At 49.3% G+C, this 13,975-nt stretch overlaps 1 protein-coding gene across 50 annotated transcripts in view; it reads left to right on the plus strand.

The window, feature by feature from the left end:
- SUN1 (Sad1 and UNC84 domain containing 1) overlaps positions 1–13,413 on the plus strand; it is a 59,109-nt gene extending 45,696 nt beyond the window's left edge. For all 50 annotated transcript variants that reach the window (XM_054545589.2, XM_063725605.1, XM_024241226.3 and 47 more), the window contains 5 exon segments: positions 511–595; positions 5,138–5,253; positions 7,874–8,041; positions 10,970–11,062; positions 11,729–13,413. In XM_054545589.2, coding sequence (XP_054401564.1) covers positions 511–595; positions 5,138–5,253; positions 7,874–8,041; positions 10,970–11,062; positions 11,729–11,845 — 579 coding nt within the window. In that variant the 3' untranslated portion in view covers positions 11,846–13,413.
- Positions 13,414–13,975: the final 562 nt, after the last annotated feature.

The raw sequence follows: 13,975 nt of genomic DNA on the forward strand, positions 1-13,975 counted from the left end.
TAAAATCATCAGATCTCCCGAGACTGACTATCACCAGAACACGGGAGAAACCCCCCCCATGACTCAGTTACCCCCACCTGGTCCCTGCCACCATGTGGGAATTATGGGAGCCGCAATTCAAGATGAGATTTGGTTGGGACACAGCCAAACCCTATCACTCAGTAATACCTAAATTCCCAGAATTTCCTGTGTTCCAGGCTTGAAGTCTCATCCTTGCTTTTATTCGTGTTTTATGGCATCTGGGGGATTTTTCTGGTTCGAAGATTGATGGTGGCCATGGCTGAGCCCTGGGGGAAGAGGCCTGGTGCCGTCCCATCTCCGTCTGATGGCCTTGGCAGTCGGGTGTGGGACTGGAGTGTGGAGTTAACTTCCTCCATGCCTAGGAACCCTACATAGGTTCCATTGAGAAAATGCTCTAATGTAAGTGTCTGGTCCTCATCTATGCACTAAAACCCATGTCTCTCCTCTCCTGTTCTGGTGTTCGGTCGTCCGTCCCTTGTGTCTGTCCAGCAAGCACGTGCCATCGTGAACAATGCCTTGAAGCTGTATTCCCAAGATAAGACCGGGATGGTGGACTTTGCTCTGGAATCTGGTGGTGAGTAAATAGGTGTTCTGATTACTAAGTTAGATGGTCAGCTGTTAGCAGGGGTGCACACTTGAGAGACTGTTGCCTACCCCACTTCCAGCAGTAAGGACTCCTGACTTTTAAACATCTGAGAAAGGGAGCGTGATTCTGGGCATGACCCTGGTGTTCTTTCTTGCTGGCCAGTTGTGTTTGGGGGGCACAAGTTCTCCCCTGGAAGGGCTGGGGGTGCATGCTTGTGGCTAAGTCAAGGTTCACAGCACAGAAAGTTTGGTCGACTGTTCATCTCTCCTGTGCTGTGATCGGGGATTGTTCAGTGCCTTCAGGAGAGACTCTGCAGCGACCACGCAGCTAGCTCTCCTCGAGGGCGTCCACTCAGCAGCAAGACAGCCCAAGAGCAGAAGCAGGCTAAGCAGATGGAATGATGGGTGCTGTGTTTCAGGACCTCAGAGAAATACAAGGGCCGCCGGGTCGGGGTCTGGGAAACCCTGCAGGGGCACAAGCCTAGGCCAGACCTCTTGGGGCAGATGCATTTGAAAATCAGAATCGCAGCTGAGGGAAGTCCTGGGGTCCACACAGCCCACTCCGTGGTGAGTGGGGCAGCACACCTGGATCAGACACGAGCATTTCCGAAAGAACTGTGAGAGGAGAGCTAGACCTGCTTCACGTCCGCTCAGGGAAGGTTTGCACCACACCTGTTATGGAAATCAAAATCTTGGTTTTCTGAATTTTTTAAATGTAGGATTTGCAAATGTGGGCTGGGGGACTCACGTCATCACTCTGAAGATGCTGTGTTCAGTACACGTTAGTGTGTGGAGGGGCTGGAGAGTCTGCAGGGCAGGAGGGATTTCTAAAACCCACGATGATGTAGGGCTGGGTAGGGACTCTGCCATGTGGCTGTGCAGGAACCTAATCCCATTAGTACGGGAGCTGCTGGGTTTGATTTCAGTCATTTGCCACCCTCGGTTCTCCCTGTGGTGGCTGCAGACTGAAGTAATAAAAATGGCTGGATTCTTCCAAATGGTAGATAGACAACAAGGCTACTGGCGTGATCAGTGTGTGTTTGTTTAAAATGACCTTTTTAGAATATTAAGTGCTTTTAGATATATATTTTGAAATTCAGTGATTTAGGAAGAAATTATTTTCCATTAAGAGGCATCAATTGACATGAACCATACAGTTTGGGCCGAGAGATGTCATTTATTCTTAAAACCCTAGTTAATCCTTACAGGTTTGTGTGTACCTCAGAACACTGGTAATCCTGATGAGGCTGCACCGAAGGTTCCATTATTGAAGAAAACATTAATTGACACTTTGTGAGTTAGTTAAAAAGATGATTCAGTGGTTTAGAAATTCAGGTCTCAATCAGCTACATTAAAATCCCCTGGTTTTCCTGTTTAAAACATCAGTTTCCGGCCGGGCGTGGTGGCTCACGTCTGTAATCCCAGCACTTCAGGAGACCAAGGCAGGCGGATGACAAGGTCGGGAGATCCTGGCTTACACGGTGAAACCCCATCTCTACTAAAAATACAAAAAATTAGCCGGGCATGGTGGTGGGCACCTGTAGTGCCAGCTGCTTGGGAGGCTGAGGCAGGAGAATGGCATGAACCCGGGAGGTGGAGCTTGCAGTGAGCTGAAATCGTGCCACTGCACTCCAGCCTGGGTGACAGAGCGAGACTCCGTCTCAAAAAAAAACACATAAAAAAAACCCATCAGTTTCTGCCTCTCCTGCCCGGGGTTCACCAGTGCCAGGGCCCCTGGAGTGCCGCCCTCCCGAGCTCGCCCTTGCTGCCCGGGGTTCACCAGCGCCAGGGCTCCTGGAGTGCCGCCCTCCCGAGCTCGCCCTTGCTGCCCGGCGTTCACCAGCGCCAGGGCCCCTGGAGTGCCGCCCTCCCGAGCTCACCCTTGCTGCCCGGGGTTCACCAGCGCCAGGGCCCCTGGAGTGCCGCCCTCCCGAGCTCGGCCTTGCTGCCCAGGGTTGTGTGCTGCCTTCAGGGCCAACTTGGTTTTTGTTTCTTGGGGGTTTTTTGTCCTGCTTTGACAACAACATTCTGCCTGTCCTGTTTCCTACTGAGGGCCAAACTGGACTTGTTTTTTATGCTTCCTCTTATTATTGAGATGTAATTCGCAGAAAAATTCACTATTTTTAAATGTACAGCTCCGTGGCTATTATCATATTCACAGTGCAGCCATCACCGCTGCCTTACCCCAGAATCTTTCTCACCCCAGCTAGAAACCCTGTGCCGCAAGCAGCCATCCTCACAGCCCCAGCCTTTTTACTGTGATTGGTAATTATTGTGATGGAGGGTCTGCTCTTCAGGGCCTGAGAGCTCACCTGCTAGGTGACACCAGGCTCAATCGGATGCTTTATTCTTCATTGAGAAAAACCAACAAAAAGTTCATTTGGGGTAGCTGTCTCTCTGGCAGTAGTGGGGGAAGGCCAGTATTTTAAGAATTTCCCAGTTTCAGTAAGTAAAAATTGTGTGTCCTAAAGCAGTTGTAAACTCTTAACACTCAATTTGAGAAAGTACAATTAATTAAGAAAAGGACTGGTCTAAAAGTAGGAGGTTCTTTGTATATGTAAAAACTTGAGAAGTTTAAAAACACTTTTTTAATCCGAAAATATTTATTAGCTGGTATTAGATAATATCCTTCATCATTTTCAAACTTCTGTATTTTAATGGCTTCTTAACTAATTACCTATTTTTTAATTTTTGTGGGTACATAGGTACGCATATTTATGGGGTGTATATTTTGATACAGGCATGCAATGTGAAGTAAGTACATCATGAAAAATGGGGTACCCATCTCCTCCAGCATTTATCCTTTGAGTTACAAACAAAAATACTCTAAGTTATTTAAAAATGCACAATTAGGCCAGGTGTAGTGGCTCATGCCTGTAATCCCAGCACTCTGGGAGGCTGAGGCGGGCAGATCACCTGAGGTTGGGAGTTTGAGACCACCCTGACCAACGTAGAGAAACCCTGTCTCTACTAAAAAAAATATTTAAAAAAATTATCCGGGTGTGGTGGTACATGCCTGTAATCCCAGCTACTCGGGAGGCTGAGGCAGGAGAATCGCTTGAACCTGGGAGGGGGAGGTTGCGCTGAGCCGAGATCGTACCATTGCACTCCAGCCTGGGCAACAAGAGCAAAACTTCATCTCAAAAAAAAAAAAAAAAAAAGCACAATTAAGTTTATATAGTCACCCTGTTCTGCTGTCATATAGTAGGTCTTATGCATTCATTTGTCGTAGAGACAAAGAGTCTCACTCTGTCGCCCAGGCTGGAGTGCAATAGTGTAATCTTGGCTCACTGCAACCTCTGCCTCCCGGCTTCAAGCGATTCTCCTGCCTCGGCCTCTCGAGTAGCTGGGACGCCACCACGCCTGGCTAATTTTCATATTTTTAGTAGAGATGGGGTTTCACCATGTTGGTCAGGCTGGTCTGGAACTCCTGACCTCAGGTAATCCACCCACCTCGGCCTCCCAAAGTACTGGGATTTCAGGCATGAGCCATTGCACTCTGCCTCATTCTTTTTTTTTTTTTGGACCCATTAACCATCCCCACTTTCCCTGAGCCCCAACTCCCCCTTCCAGTCGCTGGTACCACCCTTCTACCCTCTTTGTCCATGAGTTCAATGGTTTTGGTTTTTAAATAAGTGAGAACATGGGATGTTTGTCTTTCTATGCCTGGCTTATTTCACTTAACATAGTGATCTCTGGTAGCCATCCATGTTGTTGCAAATGACAGGCTCGCCCTATGACCCAGGCTGGAGTCAGTGACGTGATCTCGGCTCACTACTGGTTCAAGTGATTCTCCTGCCTCAGCCTCCCAAGTAGCTGGGATTACAGGCGCCCACCACCATGCCCGGCTAATTTGTGTATTTTTAGTAGAGATGGGGTTTTGCCATGGGGTTGGCCAAGCTGGTCTGGAACTCCTGACCTCAAGTGATCCACCGGCCTCGGCCTCCCAAAGTGCTGGGATTACAGGCGTGAGCCACCGCACCTGGCCTGCTCTCATTGTTTTTTATGGCTGAATAGTACTCCATTGTGTATATGTACCCCATTTTCCTCATCCATTCATGTGTTAATGGACATTGAGGTTGCTTCCAGATGCGAGCTATTGTAAACAAGCAGTGCTGCCCAAAGATAGAAGTGCGGGTCTCCCTTCAGTAGACTGCCTTCCTTTCTGTCGGGTGTGCACCCAGGAGTGGCATTGCCGGATCATATGGTAGCTCTGCGTTTAGTTTTCTCAGGGACCTCCAAACCACTCTCCATAGTGGTTGTACTAATTTCCATTCCCACCAACAGTGCCTGAGGGTTCCCTTTCTCCACATCCTCGCCAGCATTTGTTACTGCCTGTCTTTAGGCTAGAAGCCATTGTAACTGGGGGGAGAAGATATCTCATTGTAATTTTTACTTGCATTTCTCTGAATATCAGTGATGTTGAGCACTTTTCTTGGAAACATTTTGAATGAATCCTGAAGAGGTGCAGTACTATTGCTTCCAAACTGGTGGAACTGGACACTGAGACCGATCTGAACTTTGCTTTAAGGTGGCAGCATCTTGAGTACTCGCTGTTCTGAAACTTACGAAACCAAAACGGCGCTGATGAGTCTGTTTGGGATCCCGCTGTGGTACTTCTCGCAGTCCCCGCGCGTGGTCATCCAGGTGAGTGGCCGACGGTGGCTGGAGCTGCTCTTCTTCGGCATGGACTCTGTTAGTGTTCACAGGTCGTATGTCCACAGCTCGGTGGAACTTCGTAAGATGAACACGTCTGTGGAACTGGTACCACAAGAAGCGGCAGCGTTCCCACACCGAGGAGTCCCCGGTGTCCCCGTGTAGCCTCCATGCTACACATCTGTTGGCTTGGGTTTAGCGTCGCACAGATGGGACCGTGTGGCACATGCTGGTCCTGTCAGCCTTCCTCCCTCCCTCTTTTGGGTGTTCCAGCTGTGGTATTGTGAGTGGCAGCTGTTCCTGCTCGGGGCCGTGGGTCTTCCATCACAAGAGTGTCAGCTGTGTTGAGAGAGAATAGGTGGGGAGGCCCTAGCTGTCTGGCCTCGGCATGGGCCTTCGCCCCCTGTCTCCCCACCATCTCCGTGGGCCTTCGCCCCCCGTCTCCCCACCGTCTCCCTGGGCCTTCACCCCCCTCCGCCGCCCGTCCCACTGGGCCTTCGCCCCCACCGTCTCCCCAGGCCTTCGCCCACCCCTCCCCGCCCCCGTCTCCCCGGGCCTTCAGCCCCCGTCTCCTGGACTTTCTGCTGTGGTCCTTGTTGTGTGCTGCTTTTCTGTGGCTTCATTTAATACTTTAGACTACTGGCTGTACAAGTTTAAAGCACTAAAGGATGGAGAATTTAAATAGATTTATTTTGCCTCAGTACTCAAATCCTGCCTCATAGTCATGCCATGTTTTGAAGAAAAGTCCAATAATTCCTTGTATGTGGAACAACGCCAAGACGTCTTTCACTTGGAAAACACAAGTCCAGCCTGAAAGAATTCATGAAGTGCCTGTGACCTGACGTTGAGGACCCCGTGGGACTGTCGTCATCATGATCTCGTCCCCAGGCTGCCCCGGCGGAAGTGTCCGGTCAGCGTGACTGTTTGGCTTTCTGCGGCCATCAGCACCGCATGGGCTCACCAGTGCCTCGCTCCTGAGGGCGCAGCTGGAGCCCCTCCTCAATGCAGGCAGACGCAGCCTCTGCTGCCACAAAGCCACACAGCCCTGCATTTGGCATGCGGCTGCTTTTTCTGTGCCAGCTCACGAGCGCCACCGGCACAGTCTGTGTCACCTGGCAGGGCCGACAGGTTTCCTGCACGGGGTTGCCACAGTGTTCCTGCATGGCAGTTCTCCTGCTCCTGGCCATAACATCCTTCTCAGAGGGCTTGGTGATCCCGACCCTCCCAGAGGAGCTCACTGGCCTGCAGCGTTGTCAGTGTGATGCTGGTGAGGATCTGGTGGTGAGAGCACTGCATGGCTTCAGTGTCTTAGAGACTGAGGGAGAGGGTGGAGCTCAGCCCTCCCCTGGCACAGTTCTCTCTCAGAAGGACGTGCACGGTCACTGGAGGGCAGACTTCATATGAAGCACCAATCACGTGATGGGACTGGACTGAGAAGCTGTCGGCTCCTGGGAAGTAAAGAGAATGTTTACAGAACACAGGGACAGCAGATAGAAGGGACCAGCCCCCACCCCGGGACCAAGGTGGAACCGCACCAGAGTGTCTCTCCAGACCGTTGGGTGGAGGGTGTGGCCCAGCTCACTGAACGTCAGGAAGTTGCTGTGGTGCCACACTGTGGAATGTACCAGCATGCTGGGAAAGCATGTGCACAACAGGGTGACTCACCAGGCGTTTGGCTGCAACACCCCCAAGAGGGGTACCAGGGAACCTCAGTGTCCCTCCAGCACCCTGAGCTGGCAAGGGCTAGGCTCTGGGCTGGCAAAGGGAGAGCAGTTCAAGGCTCAGCTCCATCTTCACAGCGCAGCAGAAGACGGCTTGGGGGCTGAGGGGCAGTAAATCCACAGCTGGCATAGAGGAGAAGCCGGCGGGTACGTGCCCATCGTTCACCGTCTCTTCTAAACATGAATGAAATGCATGTGTCCTCCTCAGACACCGAAGGCAGGCTGCCCGCATGGTCTCCTCTTCCGTCGCGCACAGCAGCGCGGCTGCCTGGGCGCAGCGTCTGCAACTTCTCAGTCAGTCCCTGGGGACGTTGTGCTGTGAAGAGTGCTCTCCGATCGCGTCTGCATCCTGCAGTTCTGCCCCTGCACCTGGAGGTGGAGGTGCGATTGCAGGCCAGAGGCAGATGTGTGCACAGCGGGCCGACCTTGCCAAGCTGTGCCTCTGGGGCTGCACGCTGCACCGTGGCCGGGTTAGGTTAGAACGTGCGTTTTCCCAGGGTGTCAGCAGCGGATTCTGACCCTTGATGTTGGTCGGATGGAGGCAGTGGTGGTTCCCTGTGATGTTGTCCCTTCTTGCTGTGCAGCGTGGAGGGCATCTTCCCATGACCAAGCACCATTGACGTTCACCTTTTCTTTGAAGTATGTTGTATGTCTCACCCATTTTTCTTTAAGGTTCTGGTCGTTTTATACAACATATGGGTTGGCGATAGTGGCCCTTCGAGGAGTGAATTACAAATGCCTTTCCCAGCTTATCTTCGGATTTTGCTCATGGCAGTTTCTACCATGTAAAACTTATTTTTATCTCAGTATAATCAGTCTTTCCTCTTCCTGCTGCTAAGTGGGTAAGAGCATGCTCACACTCTTAGTCCTCATGTTTTTCCTTTCCCCAGCCTGACATTTACCCCGGTAACTGCTGGGCGTTTAAAGGCTCCCAGGGGTACCTGGTGGTGAGGCTCTCCATGATGATCCACCCAGCCGCCTTCACTCTGGAGCACATCCCTAAGACGCTGTCACCAACAGGCAACATCAGCAGCGCCCCCAAGGACTTCGCCGTCTATGTGAGTGCCCTTGGCCGACCCTCCTCCTCCCACACCTTCCTGGAAGTTCCCACAGATGAAAGCAAGTGACGTGAGCGCACTGGGGACCGCTAACTCCCGCTGCCCCTCTGCCCTCTCTCAGATTCAGTGTTGAGGGGAACATTCGAGTGCTTTTCTAGGGAGGGTAACTTAGAAATGGCATATTACCTGATGTCCACTTTACATACAGTACTACACTGACCAAGGTAGACACGCCTAAGAATTTTGCTTCTCACCGCCCTTGCCAAGTTGCCTGTGAAAAGTGTTCTGGCAACTGGATGACGTGGGAGCAGCTGGCTGACAAGAGGACTGCCATGATCCCAGCCCCAGAGAAACCCGCCATTAATACTGTGGTATTTTCTGGTTTCTTCACCATGCCTTTAAAAAATACAGTTGAGCCTGTAATCCCAGCACTTTGGGAGGCCAAGGTGGGTGGATCACCTGAGGTCAGGAGTTCCAGACCAGCCTGGCCAACGTGGTGAAACCTCGTCTCTACTAAAATATACAAAAAAAAAAATGGGCCAGGCATGGTGGCGCACGCCTGTAATCCCAGATACTTGGGAGGCTGAGGCAGAAGAATCACTTGATCTAGGAGGTGGAGGTTGCCGTGAGCTGAGATCCTACCACTGCACTCCAGCCTGGGCAACAGAGTGAGACCCTGTCTTTAAAAAAAAAAAAAAATTACAGTTGAGACAGTAGTGTTTATGAAGCTTTAAAATTTTCATAAAATATTTCATAAAAGTATTTCTGCCTTTAAAGAAAGTTGGCCAGGCACTGTGGCTCATGCCTGTAATCCCAGCACTTGGGGAGGCCGAGGTGGGTGGATCACCTGAGGTTGGGAGTTCGAGACCAGCCTCGCCAAAATGGTGAAACCTATCTCTACTAAAAATACCAAAATTAGCTGAGCTTGTGCATGCCTGTCATCCCAGCTACCCGGGAGGCTGAGGCATGAAGATCACTTGAACCCAGGAAGCGGAGGTTGCAGTGAGCCAAGATTGAGCCCCTGCACTCCAGCCTGGGCGACACAGCAAGACTGTCTCAAAAAAGGAAAAAAAAAAAAAAAAAAAAAGAGGAAATTGTATTACGAGCATTTTTCCATGGCAGGTGCACTCTTTATGGCCATCCTCAAGTAGCATCAATCCCCCGTGTTTATCTGGCCGGTTCTCCTCTCACTGAGTATTTCTTTCCCTTTTCCACTTCCCTGTGTGAGCGTCGCTCCTTTACACCTTCACTAATTCCCGTGGACGAGACATTCACAGGTGGCGTCACAGTTTCAGAGGGCAGCAGCATGTTGTACAGCCGAGTCGGTGCACTGTGTTACTAGCGTTCTTTCTTGTCTTTTTTTTTTTTTTTTGAGACGAGGTCTTGCTCTTGTTGCCCAGGCTGGAGTGCAGTGGCGCGATTTCAGCTCACCACAACCTCCGCCTCCCGGGTTCAAGTGATTCTCCTGCCTCAGCCTCCCGAGTAGCTGGGATTACAGGCGCGCGCCACCATGCCCGGCTAATTTTTGTATTTTTAGTAGAGACGGGGTTTCTCGTTGTTGCTCTGGCTGGTCTCGAACTCCTGACCTCAGCCCTCTTTTTAAAATTTCTGCTAACTTGATAGGTGAAAAACAGTATTTCATTTAATCTGCATTTGTCTGTATTTCAGATGCATGCTGCCTTTTTTGTAAATTCTAGTCTTCTTTTTGTTCATTTACCTTTTGGGATCTCAGTTTCCTTATGAATAGTTGAGCTTTTTAGTATGTAAATAATAATCGTGTCATTCTGTTACAGATATACTTTCCATTGTTGCTCTTAATTTTGTATTAACACTCAGATGCCCTGAGTCTTTCAGAAGCCGTTTTTTTTTTGAGACCGAGTCTCGCTCTGTCACCAGGCTGGAGTGCAGTGGCACGATCTCAGCTCACTGCAATGTCTGCTTCCTGGGTTCAAGCGATTCTCCTGCCTCAGCCTCCTGAGTAGCCGGGACCACAGGCGCCCGCCACCACACCTGGCTAACTTTTTGTCGTTTTTAGTAGAGACAGGGTTTCACCATGTTGGCCAGGATGGTCTCGATCTCCTGACCTTGTGATCCACCCGCCTCGGCCTCCCAAAGTGCTGGGATTACAGGTGTGAGCCACTGCGCCCGGCCCTGTATTTTTATTTCACTGGTGATTATCAGAGGCAGTAGTTACATCTACTCACTCGCTTGAATTTCTTCCATAGCTTTTCTTATCCCTAAAAGTCCTTTCCATTTCAAAACAGATATGCAAGTAGTCTCTTGTATCTTCTGCTAGTTTTCTGACTCTGATAAAATGTAACATAAAGCTTACCATTTTAATAAGTGCATAGTCCAGTGGCGTTAAGTCCAGTCACACTGTTGTGCAGCCATCACCACTGTTATCTCCAGAGCTGCTCCATCTTCTAGTCTGAATCTGTCCCCATTGAACCCTGACTGCCCACACCCCAGCTTAGCCCGGCGCCCCCTTCTGCCTGCTCTCTTGCCGAAGTCGGTCTTCTGTGGCCCCTCCTCCTGCTGGTGAGGCCTCATCTCCCCGGGCTCAGCAGGTGCTCCAGAGCTTCCACCGTGAGTGCTGAGGGCAGCAGCTGAGCGTGGTCTGTGTGTCGGGCGGAGTCACTTCTCTGCCACTCATTAGTGTGTCCTGTTTTGGCCTCAGTTTTCCGAATGTGTATAACGGGGAATCGTGCTGACCTCAGGACATGTTGTGGGTTACATGAAGCCCTCAACAAAACACACCCCTTCCTCCCAGGGAAGTCCTCGTGACTGTGCCATGGAGGAATGACCTTCTCTAACTGATGTGGAGGGAAACGGTCCTGTTTGCTCAGTGTTGGCTGTGGAAGGGAACGGTCCTCTCTGCTCAGTGTTATTTTTCCATTAGTTCATAATTGTGTATGGTCTTGTTTTCAGGGATTAGAAAATGAGTATCAGGAAGAAGGGCAGCTTCTGGGACAGTTCACATATGATCAGGACGGGGAGTCGCTCCAGATGTTCCAGGCCCTGGTAAGAACTGGGACTTGCACTGCCTGGGGTCTCTGAGTCCCATAGCTTCTCGTGACAGCAGGGCCCAGCTGGCATCGACAGACTGGAAAGCAGCGTGAGGACTGTCCTTTGAAAAACGTTAAGCTGCGCTTCCTGGCTCTGCGTTAATGAGCCTTTCCATGGCTAATAGAGTTCTCAGTTTTACCCGTGCTTCATGCCCTGTGATACATTACTTACAAGGATCATATTTAAAACGTTAACTTCCGGCTGGGCGTGGTGGCTCACGTCTGTAATCCCAGCACTTTGGGGGGCCGAGGCGGGTGGATCACGAGGTCAGGAGTTCGAGACCAGCCTGACCAACATGGCGAAACCCCCCTCTCTACTAAACATACAAAAATTAGCCAGGCGTGGTGGCGCACGTCTGTAATCTCAGCTACTCAGGAGGCTAAGGCAGGAGAATCGCTTGAACCCAGGAGGTGGAGCTTGCAGTGAGCTGAGATCGTGCCATTGCACTCCAGCCTGGGTGACAGGGCAAGACTCTGTCTCAACAACAACAACAAAAGGTTAATTTCCAACTTAGCTGCTTCCTGTCAGACATCACATTTGGGGATGTGATTGGGCTTGGGGTTATTAATATAAAATACATGTGTTTTTTTTTTTTTTTTTTTTTTTTAACCTTGATTTCAGAAAAGACCCGACGACACAGCTTTCCAAATAGTGGAACTTCGGATTTTTTCTAACTGGGGCCATCCTGAGTATACCTGTCTGTATCGGTTCAGAGTTCATGGCGAACCTGTCAAGTGAAGACACTACTCATTATTTTTGTACATTTTTGTATATACTGGGACAGCCTGAAACACTGGAATCCTTCATGGACGAGGGCATATACAATGATGGGACAGTGCCACTCCTTCAATAAACGTGGCTGCTGGCCAGAGGACGTGAGTGTGACGGGTGCCCTGGCGCCACCTGTTGGGTGCTCACTGCCTCTGCAGGTGCAGAGGGGTCAGCAGCAGGAGAAGCGTGTTGAACACGTGGCTCTCAGACACTCCTTGTTTTTAACGGGAAGCTCTTTGTATTTGCATTTCCTTGACAAAGGAGCAAAGCAGAGGAAGCTGAGAGTCTGGCGTGTTCTTGACGCTTTGGTCTTCAGTCTTGCACTGGCTCTTCTAAAGGACTTTTGGAGGGCAGATAATTTCATCTGTTAAATCCAACACACATTTCTTTCAGGGAAAAACAATGTCACCAAATTTTCAGAGTTCTAAACCCCTTTCCTTCAAGCCGGGATTTTCCTTTTTTCAGCACCAGTAGGTACTAAGTCTCCAGATGGGGAAATAACTAAAATGTGTTTTTCTGCTTTGTTCGCTTTTACTTCTGAGAAAGATTTCCAGTCAGGACTTGCTGTACCAACATCCGTGGAGGAATATGGGAGCGTTTCGCTCTTCTTGTAGGCTGAAGTCAGTCTGACTTGAGGGGGCTGGTTTGGATCTAAGCAGACACCCAGATGGGGTTCTCTGGTCTCAGCAAGGCTTTTCCTGTTGGGAGTCACAGTAAATAGAAACCCAGAAATCTCATCTTGGGTGTTTTCAGGGCTCGTTTTGAGTTTTGCTGAATAGGGAGTGTGAGACGCCCTGCGCCTCTCTCTCACTGGTGGTGATAAGAGGAGAGCCGTCTGGTGTGTCAGGGTCACGAACCCGTTACATTTCAGGATGATCCTTTTTCCTTCAGCAGCACTTCTTACTGGCTGTGGCTGGAATCTGCCTTTTATCACAGCTGTCACCATTCTCACGTGATTCTTGTGAGACTCTTTTTGGTTATAATTACTATTTAATGTTTAGACTATTTTACTGAGCAGACTTTATAAATGAGATATCTACAAGGCACTTAAAGTGTTACAGATGTTTTACCTTAAGAATTATTTAAGTTGTGTTGGGTTAAGACAGTTTTTGGTGTACCGTAAATGTTGTGTTTTCAGAAAAAGACAAAACGATGGTGCTGACTGGTTTTTTGTATATTGCACAACAGTCCTCAAATACACTGATGTATGAAACTATTCATACATCAAGCAGCATTTTTTTCACTCTCCTTAGAATTGGAACTATGCAGTTAAGGCAGATAAAATGTACAGATGTTTCATATATTACAGGTTACATATATAAATCAAAATTTCCTATATAAAACTGATTTGGGATTTGGGGTGGAAATATTTTGAATATTAATTTATTTTTAAAGATGCAAGATAGGACTTTGTGCAATGTATTTTTGTAAATGCTTTTCAAAATATCTGTCTTTGGTAGTGCTTCTTCTGCTGCCACCAAATTGATAAGATGCTATTAAGAGGTTTAAATAAAGAGTTTTAATTTTTAAAAGTGCATGGGATATAAACAGTCTATTTCTTTTCTCAGTTTGTCTGTTTCTGCCCCTGGGATGTGGGGAGGGACTGGGTTTGCTGGTTCTTGTTAGCAAGCTCTGTAGCACAGCCTTTGAATGGTAACCTGTCCTCCAAGGCCTTGAGGCCTCAGGTGTGCCAGGCACCTCTTTCTGTAGGGTACCATTTCCACTTGGAAAACGGACTGAATTACAAGTTGCTTGATGGGCAGAACATTAGGAAAACTGATGGCTTTCCTCAGGACAGTTTTCATCGCTGCTTCTGTAGCTGAAGGCAGGTGCTGGCACCAGGTCACAGACGATAGCACACACACCACACTGTTTTGCACCTGGCTTTTCCCTAGTTACCAAGTGTGTCCCTTAAGAACTTTTTTTTTTTTTTTTTTTAACAGCTGTTTTTCTCCATTGTATGCACGGCTGGATCATGGTGATTCAAGGAGGGCCCAGCTTAAAGGCCTTTGTTTCCTTTTTTTTATTATAAACAATGCTAACCTGTAAGAGTGGGCTGTTAGAGTGGGCTGACCCTGTAAATCCAACGGAGTCTTC

The sequence above is a fragment of the Pongo abelii genome, chromosome 6, assembly GCF_028885655.2.
Source record: "Pongo abelii isolate AG06213 chromosome 6, NHGRI_mPonAbe1-v2.0_pri, whole genome shotgun sequence".
Lineage (NCBI taxonomy): Eukaryota > Metazoa > Chordata > Mammalia > Primates > Hominidae > Pongo > Pongo abelii.